Source organism: Stegastes partitus, unplaced genomic scaffold (assembly GCF_000690725.1).
Source record: "Stegastes partitus isolate 25-593 unplaced genomic scaffold, Stegastes_partitus-1.0.2 Scaffold179, whole genome shotgun sequence".
NCBI classification, from domain to species: Eukaryota; Metazoa; Chordata; class Actinopteri; family Pomacentridae; genus Stegastes; species Stegastes partitus.
In genome coordinates this window covers 471,667-498,334 of record NW_007577910.1, presented here as the reverse complement: position 1 = coordinate 498,334, position 26,668 = coordinate 471,667, and the positions used below count along the sequence as shown (strand labels likewise).

General features: G+C 38.5%; 1 protein-coding gene across 4 annotated transcripts; it reads left to right on the top strand.

Moving 5' to 3' along the window:
- Positions 1-1,316: 1,316 nt before the first annotated feature.
- On the top strand, positions 1,317-25,924 carry LOC103356005 (tripartite motif-containing protein 54-like). Of its 4 annotated transcripts, none has more exons than XM_008280016.1 (12): positions 1,317-1,957; positions 3,064-3,267; positions 11,387-11,565; positions 11,649-11,826; positions 12,769-12,864; positions 13,277-13,354; positions 14,439-14,594; positions 15,465-15,487; positions 15,607-15,731; positions 17,795-18,201; positions 22,105-22,234; positions 24,068-24,153. In XM_008280016.1, the coding sequence occupies exons 1-11, from the start codon at positions 1,946-1,948 to the stop codon at positions 22,189-22,191; spliced, it is 1,545 nt and encodes a 514-aa protein (XP_008278238.1). In that variant the 5' UTR covers positions 1,317-1,945; the 3' UTR covers positions 22,192-22,234; positions 24,068-24,153. The 4 variants fall into 4 exon arrangements, with proteins under 4 accessions (XP_008278238.1, XP_008278237.1, XP_008278239.1 ...); XM_008280015.1 differs by having other exon boundaries at positions 17,792-18,201; XM_008280017.1 differs by lacking the exon at positions 17,795-18,201 and having other exon boundaries at positions 24,068-25,924.
- The last annotated feature ends 744 nt before the right edge of the window (positions 25,925-26,668 follow it).

Sequence of the window (26,668 nt, the reverse complement as noted above, 5' to 3'; positions counted from 1 at the left end):
ATGTGCCTATGGCTGTAATTTTAAACCAACAAAACGAATAAACTTTTTATTTAGCAAATAAATAAGTCTTATAGTCATCTTAAAATCTGACCCACTGAAAATAAAAGATAAGTTTATCAGCATAGCTATGACAGTTAAGCAAATATCACAAAAATGAAGCACATACAACAACAAAAGAAGGGAACCAAGATAGGTGCCCAGTGGAACACCACAAAATATTTTAGAGATAAGAAGAAAAATTAATTAAGCAACCAAAAATGTCCGGATTTCCTGTGTGCATGGCATTATATGTACAGAGCAATTGTTTACTTATTACCACTAAACTATGAAAGTATAATTACAATTTCATAAAAGCTGAAAACAGTATCTCACAGAAGCTGCCACACCAGCTGTACAGGATGACAAAAACTCAAATCAACATATACAACTTTTTCCCAAGTGGCCACATTTGTTACCAATACTGACAAAAACACTGATTCTACATACATAGATATTTTATGAAAAATATTTTAGATTAATTTCAAAACTTGTCTCCTCTCTGCAGTTCTGCCAGAAACATCAAAATGTCATGCTACTGTTGGTGGAATTTAAGTTAAATCCAATGATTCTCTTTGTTTTTACAGTTTCTGGCTTTGATAAATGGTGTCATTCAGTGATTTTTTTGTTTGTTTGTTTTTGTTTTAGAGATAACATTAATGTTATATTTTTAAAGATAGTGTCTATTAAAAATGTGGTCGTGTAAAAACAACCTAAAAAGTGCCCTGTGGAACACCACAAGGCAAATTTGTGACACGTGTCCTTATTCTTTATTAGGAAAATCTTTAATGATTTTAATAATGAGCATGAACATAAACATGGGTTGATGTAAAAACCAATTCTCTTTTTTTTTTTTTTTTTTTTTAAAAAAGGAAACCAGTTTGTAATCTACCAAACCAAATAAATTTACCTGCTATTTATTGTTTTGTAACATCTACAAGCGATTTGTTCAGTGCCAGTGAGAGATAAAGTGTTACCTTCACTTAATTAATCAGGTTGAGTTAACAAAAGTGTCTGAAAATGACGATGGCTTTAATTAGAAGATATGAAAATGTTACAGTTAACACCTTTAAGAGGCCTGTGTGAGTGTAACAGTAGAAAGAGCACGGCCTGGCATGGTCTTAATCCGTCCACATACCAGCCACCTCCTCATATGGTGTGTGTGTGTGTGTGTGTGTGTGTTCATTTCAGAGGCTGAAACCTGAAGCCCCCTTCCACCCCCCACACTCCCAGTCCCACCATGCATCCTTTCTGTCACACACATTTCTGTAGATGGTGAAGAAGTTGTGAACAAACAAACACAGCTACTTGTGAGAAAAATGAGCAATGGAGTGAGTTGGACAGGCAAACCTGTGAAGGAGAGAGACTCGACCTTCATGTCCTGTATGACAACGATTCAGAAGAGGAGAGCTCACAAACTGGCTCCTGTTGGACGTGAAGATCCATTTCATCAAATGATCGACCTCGACGTGACTCTTTGAACTGCTGGATCAGTGGGGACGTTTGGGATTTTGCACGACTAAAACAAGCTCTGACAGTGGAGTGAGTCCGGCATTTCCAGCACCGACACAGACAGTGGTACCTGCTGTGCCCTGTACAAGTCAGCAGATTATGCAAAAACTTACTCAGCACTTCAGTGTTACTGTCAGCAAAATCATGCGAATCTAAATATTCCACCGTAGCTCACTGAAGCTCATTATGTATTTGGGAATTTGTGCATTTAAAACTAGCACAAGTTCACTCTGGACAATCTGGCCCTGAGGAACAACAAGAGATAAAGTTCTGCCTGGTTTCTTCAGGCTCTCTGCTGTGTTCTGACATCCTAAAACTTCTAGATCTGTGTGGATTTGCTGCATGATTCAGAAAATCACAGCTGACACACTGAACTCTCACCCGCTGCCATCAGCAGATGCAGAGGAAGGTAAGTAAAGTTGTTCTCATCTCTCATTTACATCTGTTTGTGTTTCTAATCTTACAATGATGTCTCGAGCCTATTATGTTTAACCCTCTGAACCCCAAAACTTAAGATTTTCAACTTTCTGATGGATATTGAATTAATCACAGATGATATGACTGCTGAAGCTTATAGGGAATCCAAAAGTTTTGGATTGTTGGATGTTTCTATCTCTGCCTTTGTGAAGCGCTATGAGATGACTTGTTGTTGTAAATATGCGCAATACAAATAAAATAAAATTGAATTGAATTGAATTGAATATGGGCATCTGATGGGACTCAAATCTAGGCTCAAAATGTATTTCTTCCTCAGAAATGTGACAAAAATACACTGTTTGCACCAGACTGTAAAAAAAAAACAAAAAACAAACAAACAGAAAAAAAAACATAAAAATAAACACATTTTTAGAACAGTTTTAAAAGATCTGATCTCCTGAGTGAGTGATTCAGCTGTGAAGTCTGGAAACAAACTGGAGAGATCGATAGAACAATCAAACACAGAAGCAATAAAATAAATGCAACATTGTTCAAAAACAGCATTAAGAGAAGAGAGTCGTCAGCAAGCTGTTAAAAGATACGTTCAGCACAGTGAAATATCGTTCTCAAACTGATTTGCAGTGGTGTGAAAAACAGATTTTGTAAATGTTGCAAAAATGTAAGTCGCTAAATATCACCGGCATGTTGTGCTATCAGTTTCTCCTAGTATTGTTTACTCCTGTGGGCTTTCGGACAAATGTTGCACATGTTGATTTCAGGTTTTTTGATTTTTGTAAAATAAATAGTGAAAGAAATTCCACTTTATTTTTAATTTATGATTTAGAAGATTATAACTTGCTGTGGGAAATGAGCCCACAGTGAGTAAACATGTGACAGCAGCAAAAAACACCCTGAAACTGGTCAGAGCTCAGAAGGTTAATTGCATAATAAAGCAACATGAGCTTGACATGATCCTCCCTGTGTTAGGGGCTAGGGTTGCTCAGCACTGTACTCTTCTAGTACCCACTGTGCACAAAAACACTACTGATATGAAGTTTCGTTCTGAGTCTCGATATGACTCGTCCGTGTGGTTTCTAGTTGCAGCAGGAGGGGGTGACCATGTCTCTGTCGGCCGACCTGAGCTGCCTGCAGAGCAGCGGCGGAGCAGAGCGTGAGGCTGCGCTGGCCACGCTGGAGAAACAGCTCATCTGTCCCATCTGCTTGGAGATCTTCAACAAGCCGGTGGTGATCCTGCCCTGCCAGCACAACCTCTGCAGGAAGTGTGCCAACGAGCTCTACCAGGTCTGACACACACCATGGATGTGCATGTGCTGTGTGTTTATGTGTCAGCTCTGTGTGTGTGTGTGTGTGCATTGTTCACGACACACACGTGCTCAATACAAAGCCCACACAGATGTGTGTGCGTGTGTGGTGGATTATCAGCGTCTAAACTTGGACGTGTGGATGTTTTCCTGGTGTAGTCATGTAGGCTCCATGAAAATCACCTGTCCCACATTTACTGCTATTCTTCCGAGTGTGTGTGTGAATTTGTATTGTTCATATTGGGGGGAGATTTGTTACAATGAGCTACAATATACAATATTTACCAAAACACAACATCTCACCTTCTGAGCTAATTTAAACAGAAAGTACAGTGATTGAAATGGCTCTTCATCCCTACAAACAAAGTCCACAGTATCTTTAAACTACAGGTACAGAGTCAAGATGTCAGTTACTCCTTTTCCACCGAGCTGGTTCCAGTGCTAGTTCAGAGCCAGAGCCTGACTTAGTACCAGTTCTTTGTGTTTCCACCGCCTAAGCACCGGCTCCAGGTACTCAAAACTGGTGCATAGCAAGCACCAACTCTTTGCTGGGCCAGAGCTAAACACCAAGTATGTCAGGGGCTGGGTGCGGGTTATCATGACCAATGAGACCGATGGAAACACAGAATGGGACACAGGAGCAGTAATTTGTGTCTTTTTTCACCAGGACGTCCCTGGTCCAATCACAGATGTATTGGAATGACTCACAGAAGTTTTGCACAATCTGTACACTACAGCTGTGTCCCACCAGCAGCACCACAATGGTGGAAAACAGTACTTTTATCACTTTGGTGTACTGCAGTATTTATGCTTAGAAATGCGGTCTACTCATGAAAAACAGAGCGCACCTACATGCTGTTTGTTCCATCACAGAAAAGACCGCACACAAAAAAAACCTCTTGCTTTCATCTTGGACAAATCTGACATTAGAACACCCTAGTTTATTCTTTTTAAAGTAATTTTTGGTTGCACAACTGTCTGAGCACTGCAGCCTGCAGTGTGGGGCATTCAGGGAACATTGGTAAACTGTAGTGTCTATCGATAAGACAATGTTCAGCAAGCCATATGCTTTGCCTGTGACAAGGTGGGAAGTGCAACCAAATGAGAAGGTTGGTTGCACCAGTGAAAAACATCTGGATTTCTGTGTGGACTTCCGTAAACAGCTACGTCTGCAGTGACGTATGGCGTGACTCTAATTTGAATCCTGGCCAATGGAAAAGCAACTGGTTCTTAGGAGGTGTGAGATTTGAACCAACTAAGCACTGGAACTACCACCAACAACAAACTAGCACCTGGTTCTTCTTGGTGGAAAAGGGGTAACAGTGGTCTGTCGAGGTAGATTAGTAATTTCCCTACACAGAGTCAGCACTATTTTGACTTTTTTTTAAAAAATTCTCACCTGTCAGGAGCCAATCACCTGCAGGCCGACAACTGATTCACCAATCAGAGGCTGGCACCTCCACACTCCAACTACATTTCAAATCCCTTAGGCCTGACATACATCAGCTGTTTCATTCAGAAACAGAACTCAGAACACACATACTTACATTTTTATAGCCTCTGTAAACCATTTTTCAATTGCTTCTCTGTATACTGTTGTGTTTATTGTATTGATCCTCTTAATGTCTCATTTGTCTCCATGCAGGCCTCCTGCCTGCTCTGTCTGTGCACAGCCTGCAGTTCAGCCAAACAGCCAATTCATTTTGTCATGTGATCGTCAATTGCTGCTAAGTTACTCTCTGCTTCTCGGTTGCACTTAAGAGCACAGAGTTTTCAGTATTTTGCAGACAGTTCTGACTTTTTAAATACGACACGTAGAATTAATTAATTTGGATGAGATGTCATGCTTTGATTTTATTCAGTTTTCAGAGAGAACAGCATGTCACAGATAGCTTAACTCATTAGTTAATTAGAGCTGTCGGAGAGTTAAAAATCCAACAGTTTTTCCAGTTTAAATTGTGTAATTTGGGGCATTTTGTCAGTTTCACAGTTCAAAGGGTTAACATGATGTTTTTATGATCATCATTACTAGAAAACTGTTGCTGCCAATCTTAATGTACATGGGGAAAGTGACAGCAATGTACCAGCAGACTTAGCCAGGGGACAAGTGTGGAAGATGCCGCTAATAGTGTAATAACAACCATGTAAACGACGTTTCTTACAGTTACAGCAGAACTCAGCATCCCTGACATCTGTATTTTACTGCTATTTCCAAATCTGGAGTCCTGGGAATCCCCTCAGGACTCATGTGCGGAGTCTGACAGCAACACAAACAAATATGAACCCGTTCACGCACAACTGGGCACACTTCACACTTGTGTATGCAGTGCTGCGTCTACACGTGTCGTGTGTTTTTACGTGTACGTGGCATGTGAGATGGAAACCCGATAGACTCCGCCCTCATGTCCCGATCATGTTCTCCACCTTTGACACCCAAAGGTCAGAACAAACTCCCACTCATACATAGAATAAAAAGACATGCTGATCCCCATAAAAACCATTTGGTCCTTACCTGGCCGCCTCGTAGTAAAACACGACTGCAGCACAGCTCAGCCTGCTTGTCACGTTTCTCAACTCTTAATATCTAACCAGCAGTTTGGTTTCAGGCGGAGCTGCAACCATGAGCACCTCCTCCAGTCGTCTCAGGATCATAACCACAGATTAAAATGTATACGAGTAGTTTAATATGAACACAAATTCATTGTGGGCTTGTTTTTAACTGCAATATAAAATACTGCACCTGTATGGAAACAACACAACCATGCTTACAAGTAAAGAGAATTCAGATTACTGAAGGATTGTCTGAAAGCTCAACATCCAATGATTTGTTCTGTTTTTTATTGTTTCTGGCTCTGATAAATTGTGGAAATTTGTTGATTTTATAGAAAGATAGCATGCATTTTAAAGTTGTTTTGGGGTTCAGAGGGTTCCATGTGTTTTGCAGTCATTTAAAAGTGTAACTTGTCAGAGTGAAACCTAAGATATCCACACTTTGTATTGTGTTGGTCAAGTTTTCCATAACACGACTTAATCCTGTCTCACAGTGGACTCTGGTAAATGCACACATCTTGCTCAAGTGCATTTTGAGCTGTTGGGTAAAGTTTTTGGTGATAATGCGACCGTGAGGATTTAGAAAGTCCCACTTCTGTCGATTGGCATTTTGGGGAAATACAATATGCAGATTTTATCACTTCATGGAAGATGTTTTCAGATTTAAAACAATTCCTAATTATTTCTCTCCATTGTTCTCTTGTAGATGGCTAAAGTTTTGCTTGTTTCTTCTTCCTCTATATTTTTTATTTTTTTCTTCAGTAGCAAACAACTGGCTTTCTGCTTCTTCTGTTCTGAGGAAATTGTAGATATTGTAACCAAAAACAAATATCTTGAAATTTCTTTTACAAGAACAAATCTGTTTCCCACTGCACAGTAGAAAGGCAGGAACACTTTAGTTTTGTACATGAGAGCAGACTCTGATGCCCTTGGACGCTGTTTATCACTCTGCATTAAGATTTATTACAGGTGATAATTACAGTACTCATCACTGTGAGCTGGATGCCAAGACTGGGCAGCCGTCACTCTCTGAAGGACATGTCAGGCCCTGGCTTATATTTATTTAACATACCAGTTTATTTACCCCTTTACATTAGCTCATCACTTTCTTTTAACGTGGTGTATCCTTACTAATCAGTCTACAGGTGCCTACTCTTTTTACTGAGCTCTTACTGTGCAGTAACCTGCAGAACAATTTAAAGCCGGACTCATTTGTATCCTCAGGGTGATTTATCTTTATTAATTGCATATTGTTTTACTTTCAGCTGCTTTTGTTTTAGTTGATTCATTAATTTTAAAACGTCTGAACCCCAAAACCCACTGATGGGTTTCAATGGCATGATATTGTTCCCAACAGTTACCAAAATAAAATCATTTGTGGAAGCCACAAACTGTTAAAACTGAAAAATTAGCCAGATTTTTAACTTTCCAACAGACTTCAGACTACTTATCCGTGATGTGTGATCCTGTCTGAAACACAACCCAATCTAAGCTTAAAATCATGATATCTCATCAAAATTACTTTATTCGACATGTCTAATTTAAAAAAATAAATTACCTATCGGGTCGCCGCTATAGCTCACCTGGTTGAGCTGGTGTCCCATGTGCAGGGCTACAGTCCCAATGTGGAGGTCATGAGTTTGAATCCCGGTCATGACCCTTTCCCACATGTCTTCCCCCCATTCTTCTCCCCTACTTTCCTGTCTCTCTCTCACTACGCTATCCAATAAAGGCACAAAGGCCAAAAAAATAAATAAAAATTGCAGATAAATAAACCATCTACCCAGATTCTGTAGAAAACTGAAGCCATGATTTACTCAGCTGTAGCAAAAAATTCAGGAACCTTTTGGCTGAACTGCAGGCTGTGTTTCCACAGAGCAGATAGTAGACACAAATTTAAAATGCAAGTAATACAATATCCGCATTTTGTAGAGTGACCTTTTTTTTCAACATTGGTGACACCTGTGGGTCTAATGTATTTTTCATTGTTAAACAATTAAATGAGTTCTTTTTTTAAAAAAAAAAGTAAAATCCTTTCATCTTTTTAAAAATAAAAATTGCTGGTCTTACAACTGTGTTTTGCTGCACACAAGACATTTCTGAGCTCTCGCTGCTTCTCGCCATGACTTTGCTGTTCCCATAGCGCTCCTAACCCCAACTATTATGCTGAAGGTGAAGTCTACATTTTTGATATGATTTTTTCATTGACCTGAATCATGACTGAGCTCAAGATACTGATCCTCCAATGAAAAAAAAAAGTTTGAATGAAAACCTCGTCTCTGTCTGTCAGTGGGGTCTCCTCCAGCTCCAGTCAAAGCCGCTCTGATCCCTCCTTCAGGCCCAGCAGCAGCTGAGGATTATTAAAGGCCACTATTTCAGGAAGCTTCTCCCCTTTAACCTCCCATCGGTCTCTCTGCTCATCTGTGCTTTTCTTCACCTGTCTGTCTGTCTGTCTGTATTTTTGTTACCCCTCTAAGCAGGTTTTTCTTGCTTTTCTGTTTCTGTTTCTGTCTTATTGTCTGACATTAAAGCACCACTGTGCTGCTGCAGATCTCTGCCAGTTATTCAATGAGACTTTAAACTTATGAGTTTGATAACAAGAGTACAGGTGACAAAGATGCCTGGATGTCCTATTGTATTGATCATCTATCTATCTATCTATCTATCTATCTATCTATCTATCTATCTATCTATCTATCTGTCTATCTGTCTATCTGTCTATCTATCTATCTATCTATCTATCTATCTATCTCACTTTATCTGTGGAAAGAAAACATCCAAAACACACATTTAAGTGTTTCTTTTATTACACTTTCTGTGACCGTTCAGTCTAAGGAAGGATCCAAAAATGCAACATCAGGTTTAGGAATGAAAACAAAGGATTTATTTAACAACAGCAGGGAACAAGGGGACACCAGGAAGCTTGTGAGGATAGCCGAGTAAGTGAGGGAAATCCTGGGGAAGTTTCCTGGGGGAGCCGGGAGACGAGGCGACAGAGGCTGTGGTTCGGCTGACAAAGCTGAGCGGGGGAGGCGACGATCCGTTGGGAAGGTTCTCACAAAAGCGCAGACGAAAACACACGTTAGACAGAGCAAAGTATTTCAAAGCACAAAGTTCTCAAAAGCACTGCTGGCCTGTTACCACTCTGAGGAGTTGGACATTCAGCAAATTAGCACAATAATAATAGATATATTTAATAGACAATACATTGTTTGCATATTTAAACATGACATTTCAGAAAACATGCAAATATAATTGTCTTAATCAAAGTTATTAACTGGGGAAGTTTCATGGTAACATTTGCTGAATTCAAATTTAATCTGTAAATTGCAATTTCCAAAAAAAATGTATGGAATTTAACAGAACATACCTTTTAAGGCCATTCTCTCAAAATGAGTTTTTCTTATATGCTGAAAATGTTGTTCCAAAATAAGTGAATTTATTTTGTGTTTTTGACAAGTCCTCTAATTAGAGAATGTCTTTTATAAAACATTCTATAATGTGATACATTAACAACGGTAGAATGTTTTGCCTGCAATGTTCTGTTTTGGGGATGTTACTGAAGTAACACATTTTAGGATGTTCTTTCATAAAACAGTGTTAACGAAGGGAGGATGTTCTCAATGCAACATTCAGAAAATGTTTTGGAAATATTAATGCATCTTTACACACACTGTTAGACCTTTGAAAAGAACATTCTAGGAACTAAAACAAACGTAGAACCATTATTAAATCTCTGCAGAACTTTCTCAAAAACATTTTAGAACAAAAAATGTAATCAAATCTAGCCAGATATTATCCAATGTTCAGATTTCTGTTTTGGAAATTAATGCAAATGTATGTTTTTACATTTATACTACTAATTTGCATATTTAAACACAAAACTACAGAGGGACAAAAAATATTATCTTAATATACTAATTGACTGGGGAGGTAAAAAAAATGTCCCTCCTTTCATCTGCAGTGTCTTCCCCTGACTTCCAGTCATCCATAGCAATTTACTTTTAGTTCTTAATGTTAAATAAGCAAAGTTTGATGACATTTTAAAATCAACATGCTGATGTTCCAACTATCTTCTGTGTTATTTAGTCTTTATTTGCAGACTGGAAGGATAAACAGAGGCTAGTGTGTGTGTGTGTGTGTGTGTGTGTGTGTGTGTGTGTGTGTGTGTGTGTGTGTGTGTGTGTGTGTGTGTGTGCTGGACGGTGAGCGTGGGGGATTTCCCCATCTCGGTCTTGCCCAGTTACCCGTCCTGAAGCAGGTCTGACTTCACTCAGGGGGCACATTTGGATGATTTCACTCATTCTCCAGCAAATGAATAAAATACTGTTGCTAAATATTGAACTCCCAGCATGCAGCTGGGTCATATGACAGCAAATGGCAAGTGTTAGGTGATGGCAGGCATAGATAGATGGTGGGCACAGACAAGTAAAAGGTAAACAAGTAAAAAGCCATTCCTTCCAAGAGGGAAACCCACAAACTGACTATAAACATGTTGTTTTTGCATCTACTTGCATTCATTTCGTGTCTCCATGGCAATGTTGTGTCTTTGTGGGATCACTTTCAATGTCTTTGTAGTTGTTTTGCATGACTTTGAAAACATTCTGAAATACACAAAGCCGTGTATTAGTTTTGTGCATCTTTATCTTTTCTGTCTCTTTGGTGTCATTTTACATCGATTGCCATTGTGTTTTTGTGTCATTTGGGACAATTTAGCTCTGTTTTGAGTTCTTTGTGGTCGTTTTGCATGTCTTGGGGGACATTTAATGTCTCTTTGTAGTTATTTTGTGTATTTTTTGTCATCGTTCTCTGTCTCGTTTTACATTTCTCTGTAATTGCTTTTCATTGCTTTGGGAACATTTTGTGTCTTTGAGTTGGTTTTGTGTTTCTGTAAGGTAATTTTAAATCAGTTTGGAATTGTTTTTACATTTCTTTGGGGTAATTTCTTTGGCTTTCAGATTGTTTTATATTTCTCGATTATTGTTTTACATCTGTTTGCAGTGGGGGCTGCAAGGTGGCTCGGTGGTTGCCCCGTTGCCTCACAGCAAGAAGGTCACCAGTTCATGTCCCAGTGAGGACACCGGGATCTTTCTGTGTGGAGTTTGCATGTTCTCCCCGTGCAGCGTGGGTTCTCTCCAGGTTCTCTGGCTTCGTCCGACAAGCTCCAAAAACATGTTGAGGTTAATTGGTGATTCTAAATTGTCTCTAGGTGTGAATGTGAGTGTGCTTGGTTGTCTGTCTCTAAGTGTAGCCCTGTGATAGACTGGTGACCTGTCCAGGGTGTCCCCTGCCTTCACCCTAAGTCAGCTGGGGTAGGCTCCAGCACCCCCCCGCCACCCTAGTTAGGACTAAGTGGTGTATAGATAAAGGATGGGTTAACTTCTGTGACTTTCCAAAGACAAATTTGAAGTCACTTTATACATAGGTTCAGGCTCAGGAGCCCCTTGTGCTCCTGGTCCCTGAACTGGAGCAAAGCAAGTAATCCAGAAAGGCAGTTATGAAGATTTATGTTGTTTACACGTTGTTGTTTTTTTCTTTTTTGTGTCCAGCCATCCCTGTTCCAGGCTCGGACCACTATGATATTGAACAGTGGCCGTTTCCGCTGTCCGTCCTGCAGACATGAAGTGGTGCTGGATCGCCACGGAGTCTACGGCCTTCAGAGAAACCTGCTGGTGGAGAACATCATCGACGTCTACAAGCAGGAAGTCAGCAACACCATCGCCACAAGGTAGAGAGGAGAGACAGTGAGGACAATTATAACTGTGATGTGAAATTCCCATTTTTAAAGAGTTCTTCTGCGCTTCTCTCCAGCCCCCTCCCTCCTCCTCCTCCACCTGCTGCTCAGGTGACTTGTTCAGACCACGAGGGTGAAAAGGTGAACATCTACTGTGTCACCTGTCAGGTCCCGACGTGTTCTCTATGCAAAGTGTTCGGGGCTCATCAGACCTGTCAGGTGGCTCCTCTGACAGACATCTACCAGCAGCAGAAGGTATATTATACACTCTATGGCTTCGTGTGTCAGGAATAATATGGTTTAAGGATCAGAACAGTGTACAAGCTTTGTTCTTACAACAAAATAAAAATTACCTTAAGGAGATGATTTATCAGAGTGAACATCCTTCTGTTGTCAATAAGTCATTTTAGCTCACTGGATCCCAGGCCATTTCTGGGTGTGTTTTTTTTTTGTTGTTGACACACCCAGACATTTATTATTAAGCTTGGTGTCCCTCAAGGAAGTGTTCTAGATCCTATTCTTTTCTTTACACATGCTCTCTTTGAGCAACATTATTAATCACCATGTCAAGTATCCCTGCTACGTGGTCACTACACATAACCTTTTGAGACTGTTGGTTGCTGCTGAGTCACTCACAGCTTCATGGTTGTGATGAGCACAGTTTTTGTATTTTTTTTTTTGCAGAATCTAAATAATTCATCATGTTTTTTCTTGGTTCATTTTTACACAAGATATGTAGAATAACGGGTCACACATGTTTAATTTCTGGACCATCAGAAGGTTGAAAATCCAAGGATTCTCTCTCTTCTTCTCCAGTTGCCACAATTAATCGACCAGAATAACCATGACCTGGATAACTGAGAATCCTCACAGAGAAGGATTCTCTCATTTTTCTGTTTGATAAATGATGTAAATTTGGCATTTTTAAAAAGATAAAATGCCTTTTAAAACCTACTGGCAGGTTTTGGTGTTCAAATGGTTAAGGATTATATGTTGTTGTGGTCTAAAAGCTTGTTCAATCAATCTGCCCTTACGTGCACAACTTTTGTCCAAAACAGCTGCCATCTGAGTCCAATATATTTGACCTTTTTTACACTAATACCACACTATAGCCCTTACCGGTAGCACAACATCACTTGAGTGCTTAATGGCTCAACGAACTACAATGTTTAAATAACTGATCGTTTTGTTCATCAGGATAAGCTGAGTGAAGGAATCACCTCCCTGGCGGTGTTCAGCGACAAAGTCCAGGCTCTGATTGATGAGGTGGAGAAGAACTGCAGGACTGTGGAGGTGTGTGTGTTTGAATGATAGCAAATATCTGACAAGCTATATGTTTAAAAAATATAGAGCCTAAAATCCTAGTATTCTTTGATATGCTTTTGGTTACCATTTTCTGATTCATCCCCCATTACATTACAGTTAAATAAATGAGTCATAAGTGTGATTTCACCAGCATGGACATAGTGAACATTCACCTGTTTCTTTCATTGTCTTCGTCTCCAGACAGTATTAAACATGGCTGATATCGGCTGGCATGACAGAATAGTTACAAGTTGTCCAACTAAAAACTAGACCTGATTCCGTTTCTCTCATAGATTGCCAAAGTGAAGTGTCGTACACATCACATTTAGTTCATGTGTTGTATGAAAACACTCAACATGCCTTTGGTTTTGTGCACTAATCTGTATTCTACCCTCCACAGGAGAACTGCAGTACTCAGAAACAAATTGTTTGCGACAAGTTCGACCGCATGTTTTCCATCCTGGAGGAGAGACATAAGGTCAGAGATTGCTCCTCCTATTTACTGTTTTGCAGCTTCGGTGAGGACACTTCCAGTTCGGCAGACATACTGGCAGCAGAACCAACAGTAGTTGTAATGGCAGTTGTTCTGTAATCTGCTGGCAATATTTGCAGTAAAACCAGCAGATATGAGCATGTAAATATAGGATTTACATGTGTGCATGGACCAAATGTGGTAGGAAGATGTTTTTGTGTGTTTTTGGAGACAAAGTGTTATTGTCAGCATCATCATTGCTATTTTATCATCAGTGGCTGGTTTTGCTCAATCTTCAGTTATTTGGTGCTACAGGTATTTCATATTGAACATGCTGGTCCTGGATTAAGTATTCTAGGTCCTGTTCTCGTTTCTTCACGTGTTTCCTCTGAGCAACATTATTAGTCATCATAATGTTAAATATCACTGCTACGTGGTCATTGTACATCACTTTAAATCTCTGTTTCATTAGACAACCCCAGTTCTTTGACTGCTGGGTAGACATTTGTAAATAGAAAAAAAACTTCTAAAGATTCTGCTTGTACAAGCTTGTAAAAGCAGAAAGGCCCACACTACAGTTAGTTTTTGCTGCCAAAACAATTCAAGATCCATGAATGAGAAAAAACATAATTTTCACTTCCTAAGAACATAAATTTGCATAATTTTGAGCCCCAGAATGATGCTGAAATTCTGGTATATGCTTTAATTATAGGTTGGGCTTTTAAAAAAACAAGAAACCTTCAACCCTATGAATCTCCAAACCTGCAGACAGGTTTAAAAGACATATCGTTCTGAAATTACAAAAATGACATAATTTATCAGAACAAAAAGAATCGCCAGATTTTTTTACTTTCTGATTTGCTTTGACATGAAGTTGATTCGGGAAATTAACCAAATCAAAGCTTAAAACGCTGATGTTTCATCAAAATCACTTCATCCAACATGTCTCATTTAGACAGTTGGCAGAAGCTAATGGTAACAACAGTATGACGGTAACTGTAGCATTGGCACACTTGAAAGTCCTTCATTAATGTTCTAGTGTACAAAGAAGTTTTTACCATTATTATTAATATTTTTACTTGAACTAAAGGTGATGACACAGCGAATCAGCTCAGAGCAGGATGAAAAAACTACTCACGTCCAGGCTCTGGTGCGCTGCTATGGAGACAGTGTGGAGGCCAACAGCAAGCTGGTGGAGAGCGCCACGAGCAGCATGGAGGAGCCGGACATGGCGGCTTTTGTTCAGGTGGGCAGCACCTGAGTCTGACAGGTGTAAGTGCTTCTAAATTAGCAGTACATGAGCGCTCAGTGTACCAAAGGTTTTTAACCAAATACCCAGTTTGTCAGTTTGTTTTTGTCCATTTTTTCCTCTACTGTGTGTTCCATGGTTCTGTGTACATCATACAAAACGCTGAAGATCCACCAAAAAAAGGGTGACATACAAACATATGTTAAGAAACAGGGAGTCCTATAATGTTTAAAAACTGCAGAACCAGTAAAAATAACAGCAAATATCTGTCAAATAATATTTGTATCCATTTAGTTTTATGATCACACATTGTAAAAGAACAAATACAATGACATTCACAAAAATGATTCATCATTTTCACTCCTTTAAATGCATTTTTTTTCCCAGCAAGTACTCGTAAAATAAATATGTTAATGCAATTTTGTGGTAAAAACAAACAAATTACTATTTGAAAAAATAAATTTTTACAATACAATTGTTCATTTCTGGGATTTTCAGAATCAGAATCAGAATAAGAAAAAACTTTATTTATCCCCGTTGGGCGATTAGGTGTTATGTGCAGTGGCAAGCCTGCTGCCACTAACGGTGTGAGTGTTAAGACGTTAGCAGCAGATTATGTACAGAAAATAAGAAAATAAAGAAAATAGTAATAATTGTAATTATAAATTCAATTTAAATGATAAAATAGAAAATATATAAAATGTAAAAAATGATGAGTTATTATCTATAATATAACAAGACAAGGAAAATCTGTAAAATTACAATGCATTATTTTTTTTTTAAATGCTGTTAAAACTGTTGAAATTGAATATATGAAATTTCTTGTAATTTTTAAATTATCTGTTTTTGTTTTAATCCTCCTTTCAGAATTCAAGAGGATTGATCACAAAGTACGTATTGGGAAAAATACATTTATATTATATTACTGATTTTAGCTCTGTGCCTTTATTCTAAAATGAATCATTTCTTTCTTTGCATTTTCCCATCCACCTGTCCTCTCTGACGTCAGAATCGTAGCAGCGACCACCTCCTGTCCATCTGAGACACTGAAACCAGGCTATGAGAACCTGAGCCTCTACAGATTTAACTTCAGCAAACAGGAGAGAGCTCTGAATAGCATTGACTTCATCAAAGGTGAGATCAGAAAACACTGCAGGAGAAACAACTTTATTTTTAAGAGTTACTGATTCAGAACTTGAGTTGCAGCAGTATCACAGTCAAGAGAAACACAATTTTACATTTTAAAATAAGAAAAATGTAAATGTAAAGTACTTATCTACACTGCAACATCATATGCAAATTTACCTGGCTGCAAAAACACTTTATATATATATACATATATATATAAATATATATATATATTCTTTTTAAAAAATACACCACAGAAAATGCTAGCTATGCTTGTAAAGTTTGACCTGTAAAGGTGTCTGCCAGAAACGAGAGTTTGGATGTAATTCAAACTAAGTAACTGTATCTGTTAAGGGTGTTTTGGGATTTAAGGTCTGAGTCCAATCCAAAAATAGTTGGTCGCTGCAGTAGATAAAGAGCCAGTGAGTCAGACCTTTCCCTGTCAAATGCACAGAATATAACACAAGTTTTATTGATCTGTACCAATAAGCCAGTTCGTCTACATGCTCCATTACTTCACCTCAAAAGAAAAACTCATATATTCAAATACATTCACATCATAGGAGGTGTGATCAAGAAGTTCCAAGACTGCGCCTATAAAAATAAAATAACTGATCTAATTTCAGTCGCCATCCCTGTCAAAATAGTCTCGTTGTGCAACATGCAGCTCTCGCAGTGCTCTTCCACACTTGGAAGTGTACGTAAGCCATTATAGAAAATTGTCAACACCTAATTCAGACATTACCAATCCAGTAAATGGCTGTTTTTGCTACAAATTATTCCCATACATGAGGGACCTCCTCTGTTTTCCAGGAGGCCAGAAGTGGCGTTTCCATCCATTCTAACTGACTGCCTTTGATCAGCAGAATTGATCACACTGGGTGAACTCTTGCAGTCATGTGAATACGTGAATGTAAAATCTCTGGTAGAGAGAAATATACAGAATGAAGCTTTGTAACATGTGTAACTTTGTAACAGGGTGTATTTAACCCGACCGTGAACCCTTTCTAAACCTAACCAATGGTCTTATGTTTAAGTCTAACTAAACTGACAACACAAGTGAATACAGAGTGAAAAACATGAAGTCAAAATGGAAGTTAAATCATTCTGTAATAATAGTCTGAGAGGGGAACTCAAACTCAAGTCTCCTTCCTGAAAGTCCACTGACTTACAACACCACCAAAAACCTCTCTAACCTCCAACCAAAACCTTTGTAAGCACAGACTCCACTGCCAATAAATGAGGTGATAACAGTCTGCTGAGCCTATTGGAATGATGTGTGGTGATGACACTCATTGAATGGTATGGTAACTTGCGACGGCCATTTCAGAGTCTAAACTGTGTCAAAACAGCAAGCCTCCAACTTGAATTTCATTTTGGGGAAAAGAACAAGTCGCAAAGAGCCAAATCTAGTGAACAGAGCAGGTGGAGAGAGATGTTTGTATTGCTGTTGCAAAAAACACATGTACCTGGATGCCATCAAGCCATTGTTCAGGTCATTTGTGCCAAATGTTCTTGCCTCAGATATCTCTGGACTTTACAGTAGAACTCTACCTTGACCATCCAATCCTGGGGGACGAATTCACAGTACACAACCACGCGAATGTTGAAGAAAACTATGAGCATGCTCCTGGTGCTCCCACCTGATGGCCTTACTCCCGTCTTGGAAGCTCCACAGTGAAACCTGCCGTGTCTTCTCTTGGTGGTAACTGCAGACCTTCTCCTGGTCACCACTGATGATCCTCCCATTAAAGTTGGATCATTTAGCTGCTGACTGACACCGACTGTGATGTTTGCTCTCTGTTGGTGAACCATGGAGAAATTGTGCTGAAATATGTGTGACACAGGTCCTGGTGTTGATTTTGTGGTATCATGAGACACCCCGACTGCTCTCACATGCTGCAGACGTATAATAACACTCCTTGTGCACAACATGAACAGAACCTCTTGACCACACCTTATACAATATGGAGCCAGAGAGGGAGGAATCCTTCAAGCTTTTGAATATCATATAAAGCACAATGCAAGTGCATATTTAGTATTTTTTTTGTTTTGTTGTCTCAAAGAAGCTGTGGAGGATGTTCCTGAAGAACCAGCGGTGGATCCAGAGCCAGAGGAACCCAAAGAACCCTTGATCCAGAGCGTAGAGCCAAGACAGTATCAGGAAACCTCAGTGCAGAACCTGGAATCTTTTATAGAACCAGTTAAAGAGCCAATCCCAACAGTGACATCTGCACCAGTGGAGCCAACTTTACCAGCCAGGATCCAGCTGGATCCAGGACTGGCAAGGGACTCTGCTGAGCCTGCAGGCGAAGTTGTTGCACAGCTGGAGACTGATGACCCAAATGACGGACGATCAGGCCAGAATAAAGCAGAGAAGCAGGAGGAGAAAGTGGAGGCGGAGAGATGTCCAGCTCCTGATCCAGTTAAAGAGGGAAACATCTGCGAACACCAGGAGGGAATGAGCACACAGCAGGTACAAAACCGCTTTAAAGAAAATCATTTGTATCTACTCTTATTTGTTGTTTTACATACACTCGAACATGCTCGTACAGATCATCATTTTCTCCTGTTAATTTGGAAGTGACACATATGTGGCATTTATCTGAGATGGCAAGTGTTGATTGGATATGAACGTATGAAGTGTTGAATGTGTAAAAAAAATAACCAGATCTTCTTCCAGCACATTTTCAGATGCTTGTCTGCAGTTCAATCTCAAAACTGACATTCCTCTCTTTATTCAGAGGATCAAGAAGCCCATTAACAACATTTTGTTTATGTTAGGACGGTTACATCTTTGGAAATTTTTTACCTTCTATGGACTCTGGTCTTAGTTCATTCCAGCGAACTTTAAACATCAACTCACAAGGACTAAAAATTTGAAAATAACACATTACAGTCAGTAATTTCTTACATATGTGCTCAGCTCACAATAACTAAAATAGATAAATAAAATATGATCCTTATCCTATTATTATTATGTGGTAGTGTTATTGTATTCTTACACAAATTTGGCAGTGAACACAACTGCAGTAAAGCCTCTCAAAACAGCTTTGAGAAGCCGTTGCATTACCAAACAAGAAATAAAGAGCCAGTATTGTTCTTTTTGTATCATTCTCTTTGATAGGTGTGTTTTAGCTGCTTTCTGTGCCTGTAAAAGACTGTGGGTGTGGATGAAGGCCTTAAAAGGACATGAAAGGTTTTAGACAGATGGTGAGAAGGGGTGCTGCAGTAAAATAACATGTTTTTAAAAATGTAACCACATAAACAAACTCTAAAAATTATTTTAAAAACAACACAAGACTGTAAATGTGCAGAATATGGGGACTTTAAAGCCACTATGCAGTATATATTTTGAATAATTTGAAGATTTACAGTGACTGAGAGATGCAAAAAAAAAGAAAGAAATTGAGCCAAGATTTATCTACAAATGCCATCTGAGTTTGGACCCATTGGCTAACTGCAATGCTAATGCCAATTGTTAATAACAGAAAGGTGTAAATAACAAAACACTTTATTGATTTGAACAGTTTCATTCAGCTCAGATCAAAGGTTCACTAAGGAGTTGAATTATTCTTTTTTTTTTTTTAGCTGTAAAGTTATCACATCACAATGGCTTCTGTGGTCTTTTGTTTAGCTTTAATTCATTTATGATCACCAGTAACCACGAAGAAGCTTCACTAATAAAAGCTATAAAATAACACTTCTGTCAAAAACCAAAAGCTGTTTAATTAGGATGACAATGATGTTAATGTGCTAAAATCTGTTGTGTGGCCTTTTAACTGTACTCCTTCCTTCACGTATCAGTGTGAAGGGGGAGAAAGACAAGCTGCAGAAGAAATGCAGAGGAAGAAGGGATTGGATGCAACGTTTTGCCTCAGCCTTTTCAAACCAGGCTGCTGGAACAGGATTAGTCCTGCTCAGTCTGCTCCTGAAGAAACCCTCCCAACAGAACAGATGATGTGCTCACCACCACCGCCTGGAGGTTCCTCTGGGGAGGCCAAACCAGAAGTCAGCACTAAAGGCGAAGTTCAAATTATATCAGAACCCCAAACCCAACCTCAGTGGATTCAGGATTCACAGCTTCTGCCTGAGTATCATTTTCAGAACCAGGAACAGAGCAGGTTTGGCCCTGAGCAACCTCCCCAAGAATCTGAGATCCTCCCCAATCTGCATCTGCAACAGCTCCCACTTTCAACTCAGCTTCATGCTGAGCCTGACACACTTCAATCTCAACCCTCACAGCACTCACAGAGCCAGTCCCACCCTCTTCTTGTTGAATCTCAGCCGCAGAAGATGCCTGCTTTCATATTTCTTCCCAACGTGCCAATAGCTCAGCAAACAGCAGGAGAAGCTGATTTGACTGAGGAGGAACATGAGGAGGATGAGGACATGCAGGACTGGGTATGCCTACCAGAGGTTGTAGATAAGGATTTTAGCTTGGGGGAGGGTAGTTTTGATCTTGGAGAAGATGGTTCCTCGAGCAGTGATGGATGTAAATCGTCCATATCACTGGAGGAGACTCATCCTTGTGTTGAAAGAGGTTTTTCAGAAGTGGACAACTTTGAGCTCAGTGATCTGGAGGTGAAAGACAGAAGTAAGGATGCTTTAGCTCCTAAAGGTGCTACAGAGTTCAAAGACGGAGCACTGGGAGAGGCTAAGAAGACAAATGCAGTATTTGAGGAAAGAAGTGAGGCTTTGGGGAACAATATCTCTGAATTAGGGGAGGATGCTGCAGCTATTAGTTCAAAAAATGACAGCTTGGATGTGGAAGGTGATGATGTAGAGGGTGCAAATAATGCATTCTTTACAGCTAGTTCAGGGTTTACAGAGGTTAAAAATGCAGGTGGAGAGAACAGCAGGAAGCATGACAGCTTTAACCCTGATACGGAAACAAGTATTGCTGAAACTGAAGAGAAAATAACCTCATGTGTCTCTCTTCAGGTCAGTGCCATCTGGTTTTACCTTCATCCTCATCATCATCATCATCATCATCATCATCATCATCGACCAGCACTCTCACCCACTTGCTGATGTGGCTACACCTCCACACTTTCTTACTCTAGTTATCTTTTTGAAGAATCACTTGGCTGCAGCTGCTTCAGTGCTTTTATGTGTTTTTTTTGTGTGTTTTTTTTCTTTTTGTTATTGTGTTGGAGAATGAGATGGGAACAGAAAGGAGGAAGGAGGGATGAAAACATAGAGCATTAAAAATCTTCTGAAAGTTAGCTCAAATCCCATGTTGGCCCCTTTTAGTAAGATATGTCTGACCATGAAACAGTCCTCTTTCCTAGTTTTTGTCCAAATATGGAAGAAATGGCATGCATCGTTGTTACAAAACACTTTGGTCACTGCAATATGAAGTTCTGAACCTCTACTGAAAGAAAACTAACCATGGCTAGAAGTAGGGAGAACTCAGAAATCTATTGTGTGCAATGTGACACAGTTATAATACCGTGAATCATATAAATCATGATTTAAAAACCAAAGTTAAATGTTATATTTTACAGAAATTGGGGGGAAAAAACAGAATCAATATGTCCAAAACTTTTCCAAATGCCAAAATGTGTTATCAGTGCTGGAAAAATGCTGACTCTACATAGTATCGATATTTGACACACTTACATTTTAAATTAATTTTTACAATTCAAAACTCCATTCTGCTCTGTGTAAACACAGCCTGCAGTTCAATCTAAAAGTCCTTGAAACTTTTTGCTGTTTATTTATTTATTTGGTGCAAATGTTTAAATGAGACATGTAGAATATATTCTTAATTAGTTTTAGTTTTTAGATTAAGAACAGCACAGCACAGATGAGTAGTTCAATGGCAATCAAAAAGTTGAATATCTGATGATAAACCAACAATTCAAGCTGTAGGTTATTACATGAAAGTGTCAAATATATGTTAGAACAGTTAGTTATCACATCATCATGGTCATAAATATTAAACCTTTACTGCTGTAGCCTGATAAGTTTGTATGCCATGTTAGCATTAAAATGTCGTGTTATAGCAATAAACTGTTTATGTGATGTTGTGATATTAATCTGTTTTTTATGTTGCTAATTAAATATCTGATGAACAACTGATCGACTGATATGTTTGATGGATGTAGCACAGTAAAAACGTATACTATACTTATACATCCAGTATTATTCCATGCTGCTCGTCATCATTTGTAAACTATAAAAGATCAAAACAGACAAGTTTGACACCCTCTTTCCTTCCTTCATTTCCCAAAGTTTTCCATGTTATTCTTTATTTTCTTGCAGCATCATCTCTCCATGTCATTCTGTCTTCCTTTTTTCATCCCAAATCTTTTCTTTTATTCACCGCCCTCCTCCCATCGTCTTCTTTATTTGGCCCTCTGTCTCTCTGCAGGCTGTTACTCTGCTCTTCTACCTGTTGGCCTTCCTGGTAATCCTGCAGAGGGTGTGGGCTTACATTGGCTGCTTCATCTGCACATAATGCCAGCAGGAGGAAAACCCATCACCAGTGCTGCACAACTCAGGTATGCACACCTCTAAGTGCTGCTGGATGCTTTTTCATTCATTAACAGAATCCAAAATTCCAACTACATGCTGATATAAATGCTATTAAGCACTGTAAAACATTTCTCTTTAGCAAACTTTGCCACTACTACTGCTGTACTACTACTACTTTATAAAAAGTTTAAAAGAAGAAGAATGCCAATGCAAATATAAATGTAAACCAAAAGAAATCCGTGACGTCATACTAGCATATCTGACTTGTCATGACTAATTTAAATGAATCCTTAGAGACCAGTCACATCACTGCCATCACTGTTATTTGTACAGCACATTTAAAACAACAGTCTGTCTCTAACTGTAGCCCTGTGATAGACTGGTGACCTGTCCAGGGTGTCCCCTGCCTTCGCCCTAAGTCAGCTGGGATAGACTCCAGCCCTCCGTGACCCTAATGAGGATTAAGTGTTGTATAGATAATGGATGGAAGGATGCTTGGCTATAGAGAATTAAATTTATTACAATTTACATTAAAAAGCAAAAATATATGAATTACCCCAACTAATAAAAAAAAAGAGGAGATGAAGTAAGTACTTAAAGTTAAAAGCAGTGCAAATCTTTTATTATGAACACAAACAAAGCAAATAAATAACAAAAAAAATTGCTAAGCATTAATTTTATTCTTGTCTCTACTGACACGTTGTGGTCAAACTTTGTAATTACAGTTCAAGTTTTAACAAAAGACAAAAAACACTGATCAGATTTTAAGCATCAGTTAACATTTTTTGTGGATTTTAATGAATAATATAGAAATTTGCTTTATGCAGTATTATATTTTTATTCAAGCCAGCCACCATTAACATCACCAACAGAAGTTTTGCATGTTGAACAGATTGTGACTGTTTGGAGTATGAAAGTCATTTTACAGTGCATTCTTCATGTTTGGTTCAAATACTCAAAAAAATCTAATATATATATATATACATACACATATACATATACATATATATGTATATGTGTGTGTGTGTATATATACATATATATATATATATATGTATATATACACACACACATATACATATATATACATATATACATGTATCTATCCATCCAAAGCATATTATTACCAACGTGGTGCCTTTTCGTATGCTCCTGTAAAGCCCCATGACTGCTGCAGTGATGAAAGCTAAAGCTACTGATAATCTGTAAAGTACATAAACCCAGAAAAAAAATATAATGAAGCCTTTTGGGTTTCCTTTTAAATGCGTTTCCTCNTTCTAAAACGTCAGGTCACCTCATAGTTAAAACAACTTCCGTTGTATTTAGTGTTCTCTCTCTCTCTCTCTCTCTCTCTCTCTCTCTCTCTCTCTATATATATATATATATATATATATATATATAATACTTGCCAGCTTCTGTGCCTTTAGCTTCCACGAACTCCACAGTCCAACTGTAACACACTGGCAGTTTGGAGAAACACTGCAGGTAGAACAGAGAAGATGGATCATGTGACACTATGAGTCGAGAGCACACGTGCTGTCTCCACATGCATAATGTCGTGTGTATTTATATATCTGTTTGATCCACATAGAAGCAGCTGCAGACATAAATAAACTGGCCGATACAGCTTTAACAAGTGTGTGATCACTTCTTGGCACGACAACCTGCAGCTGCATGTCCAGTTACATGAGACGTCCATTTTTCAGCTGTGTCAGTATGCATGAAATCAAAGCTGAAATAGATGCATTTTAAAATAAATAAATACAATTTTAAATACTGTTTTAAAACGGAAACTTGTTGGTGTGGCTTCAGTCTGATCTCACTTTTCACAAATCTCTTGGTGTCCTTCTCTGCTCCAGACAGAGACTGAGACTAGAAGTCCTGCTCACACCGGTCCTCCCCTCTCCTCCTCCTTCTCCTCCTCCTTCATCCTCAGCTCCTCATTGGCCCAGTTTCTGCTTCTCCCGGCTAAACCCCCTCCACAAGAAGTAGAGGGAAGAGGGAAGCATCTGGAGAGAAAGTTCCACTGTAGAGATGAAGAAGGATGCACTTCATTCACTCCTGAGTCAGTTTCAGCACCACACTGATCTGGAGCATGTGTCAAAACGTACTTTTGTTGTTGCATTGGCACAGCAGGAATCATCTCGGACAAATAAACATGGACGAACGCAGCTTCATCCTAATACTCTTCCAGTATTGTATTATGGAGACAAAACATCTGCTCTGGATATGATTCCACCCTGAGAGAGATGCTGGAACTCATTGAGAATATATTTGATTTTTTTTTTAAAAAACGTGAGGGCGTGTTTCACAGCAGGTGTGGTAACAAAGATAGAATTTGAAAGGTGTAACTGATAGTAACAAAAATAGAGGAGGAACTGAAGGTATTGATCGCCGCCTTTGCTTGCATTCATTGCAATAGAAGAAGAGGGACATGTTGGAAAAGAAGAAGAAGAAGCCTTTGGTTATCATGGTGGAATGTTTACAATATCCTGGTACTGTAAGTAAGGCTGGCTGATATGGACAAGGTTTATATTTTAATTATTTTATCATTTTAATAGAACAAAATCAGGTAATTCAAAAACAGTGTGCGCTTTCATCACATGTTTTCAGCTGTTTTGATCACCAGTCCTCGACTGATACTGATTATTAATCATCAAAGAGGCTGATTATTGATTTGGAGCTGATATTTACAGTAAAAATTAAAATCTTGGTCTCAAAATGTAGAATAATACAAAGTTCACCACAAGACACTGTTGAAATTTAGATTTTTTTTTTTTTTTTTTGATGTTTTATTGAAGGCAAATTTTTCTGCATTAATCTGTCGCTGCTGATTGGCTGTTATTGTTGATGTGTAACTAATCAGATCGCGCTGTGGCATCGCTTTAGACCTTAACAGAGATTGTTTTTTTTTTTGTTTTTTAAATCAAGAAACTCGTTAAAATAATCAGAAACATAATCACAAAAATGCTGAATATCAATTAGGCCAGTAATCAGATGACCCTAGTAAATAAAAAAATATTTACATAACATAAACCAAACAGTTTTTTTTTTTTTTTAAATACAGTACATTCTTTTAAAAATTACAGTTCAAAACGGCTTAAAAAACAAAAAAAGCATTTTTTTTTATCTTTTCAAGAGAGCAAAATTAGATCATTTTCAAAACGTGTGGTTTTAATCGCTTACATTTCACAGTGTGGTCAGACATGGCATACTAGTTTAAAAGAAGCAGATGATTCAAGTCAGAAGTCTCTGTTGCCTCTCTGCAGCGGTCGAAGTAGACACAGGAATTTTTTTCTGTAATAGAAGAATCAGAAGTTTTGGTGACATATATGTGGTTATAATAAGTCATGACAAATGTGTTTTTCTTATTAGGAACATTTGAAAACTTTACCGCGAGCTCTGGACGACAGACACATCTGGTCCGATCACGTGTTTACTGTTGATTTTGGCATTACATTGTTTTTTTTGTTTGTTTTGTTTTTGTTTTCTTGGCATTAGCTTTACTTGAAATGTCTCTGTGTGTCCTCTTTGGTACAAGATATATTTTTTTAAATGTCAGAGTGCACCACAGCAGCCTTTTGAATGAATGTATTTGAGTACCCTCCAGAGTGTTTTACCAGCTGCCATCTGTGCGTGATGAGCAGCTCAGAAGAGATACTGGTTTTGTTTGATGTATTACGAAACTAAATAAATCCAATTTTGGTCTCCTGCAATATGCTTGTGTCGAGATGTGGCTGTAAAGACTCACAAACTGGTACACACACTGTGACAAAGTATTGGCAGCTGGGGTTGCCAATATTTTACTGTATATTTTTACAATTGCGTTACAGTTGTAATTGCAAAATTTTAATTTACTTCAACAATTAATTACTGTATAATTGATCACAGTAGTCTACAGTAGATTATGCGGTTTACTGCTTATTACTGGGACAAGACTTTGTATTAATATAGTCACTGTAATCAACGTTATCCAAGATTCAAGATTCAAGATTCAAGAGTTTTATTGTCATATGCACAGCAAAACAGGTAGTTGTACTACACAATGAAATTCTTACTCTGTTCAATCCCCCGAAAAAGACGATACAATAAAAATAAATAAAACAAGCCAATAAGAACAGAATAAACAATTAAAAGCAACAATAAAGTGTTTCCATAACTGTTACTTCAAAATTACATTTTCTTTAAAAGTGTATAAACTGTGAATTGCAGACATATATGAGAATTGAAATCTACCAACTCTGTTTTACAATTATAAATGTCTATAGCAATAAAATACCTAAAGCAAGAAAAGATAAAGACATGTGTACACATACAAGGAATTTGAATCCGGTGTTTTTAGAGTACTTACATGCATGTTAACAAGAGCAACGTGCTAAAGAGTTAAAATTAGTGTTTAACTACTATGGACATGTGTTGATATATGAAAATCTTGAAAGTGAACCAAAGTTTCGTGGAAA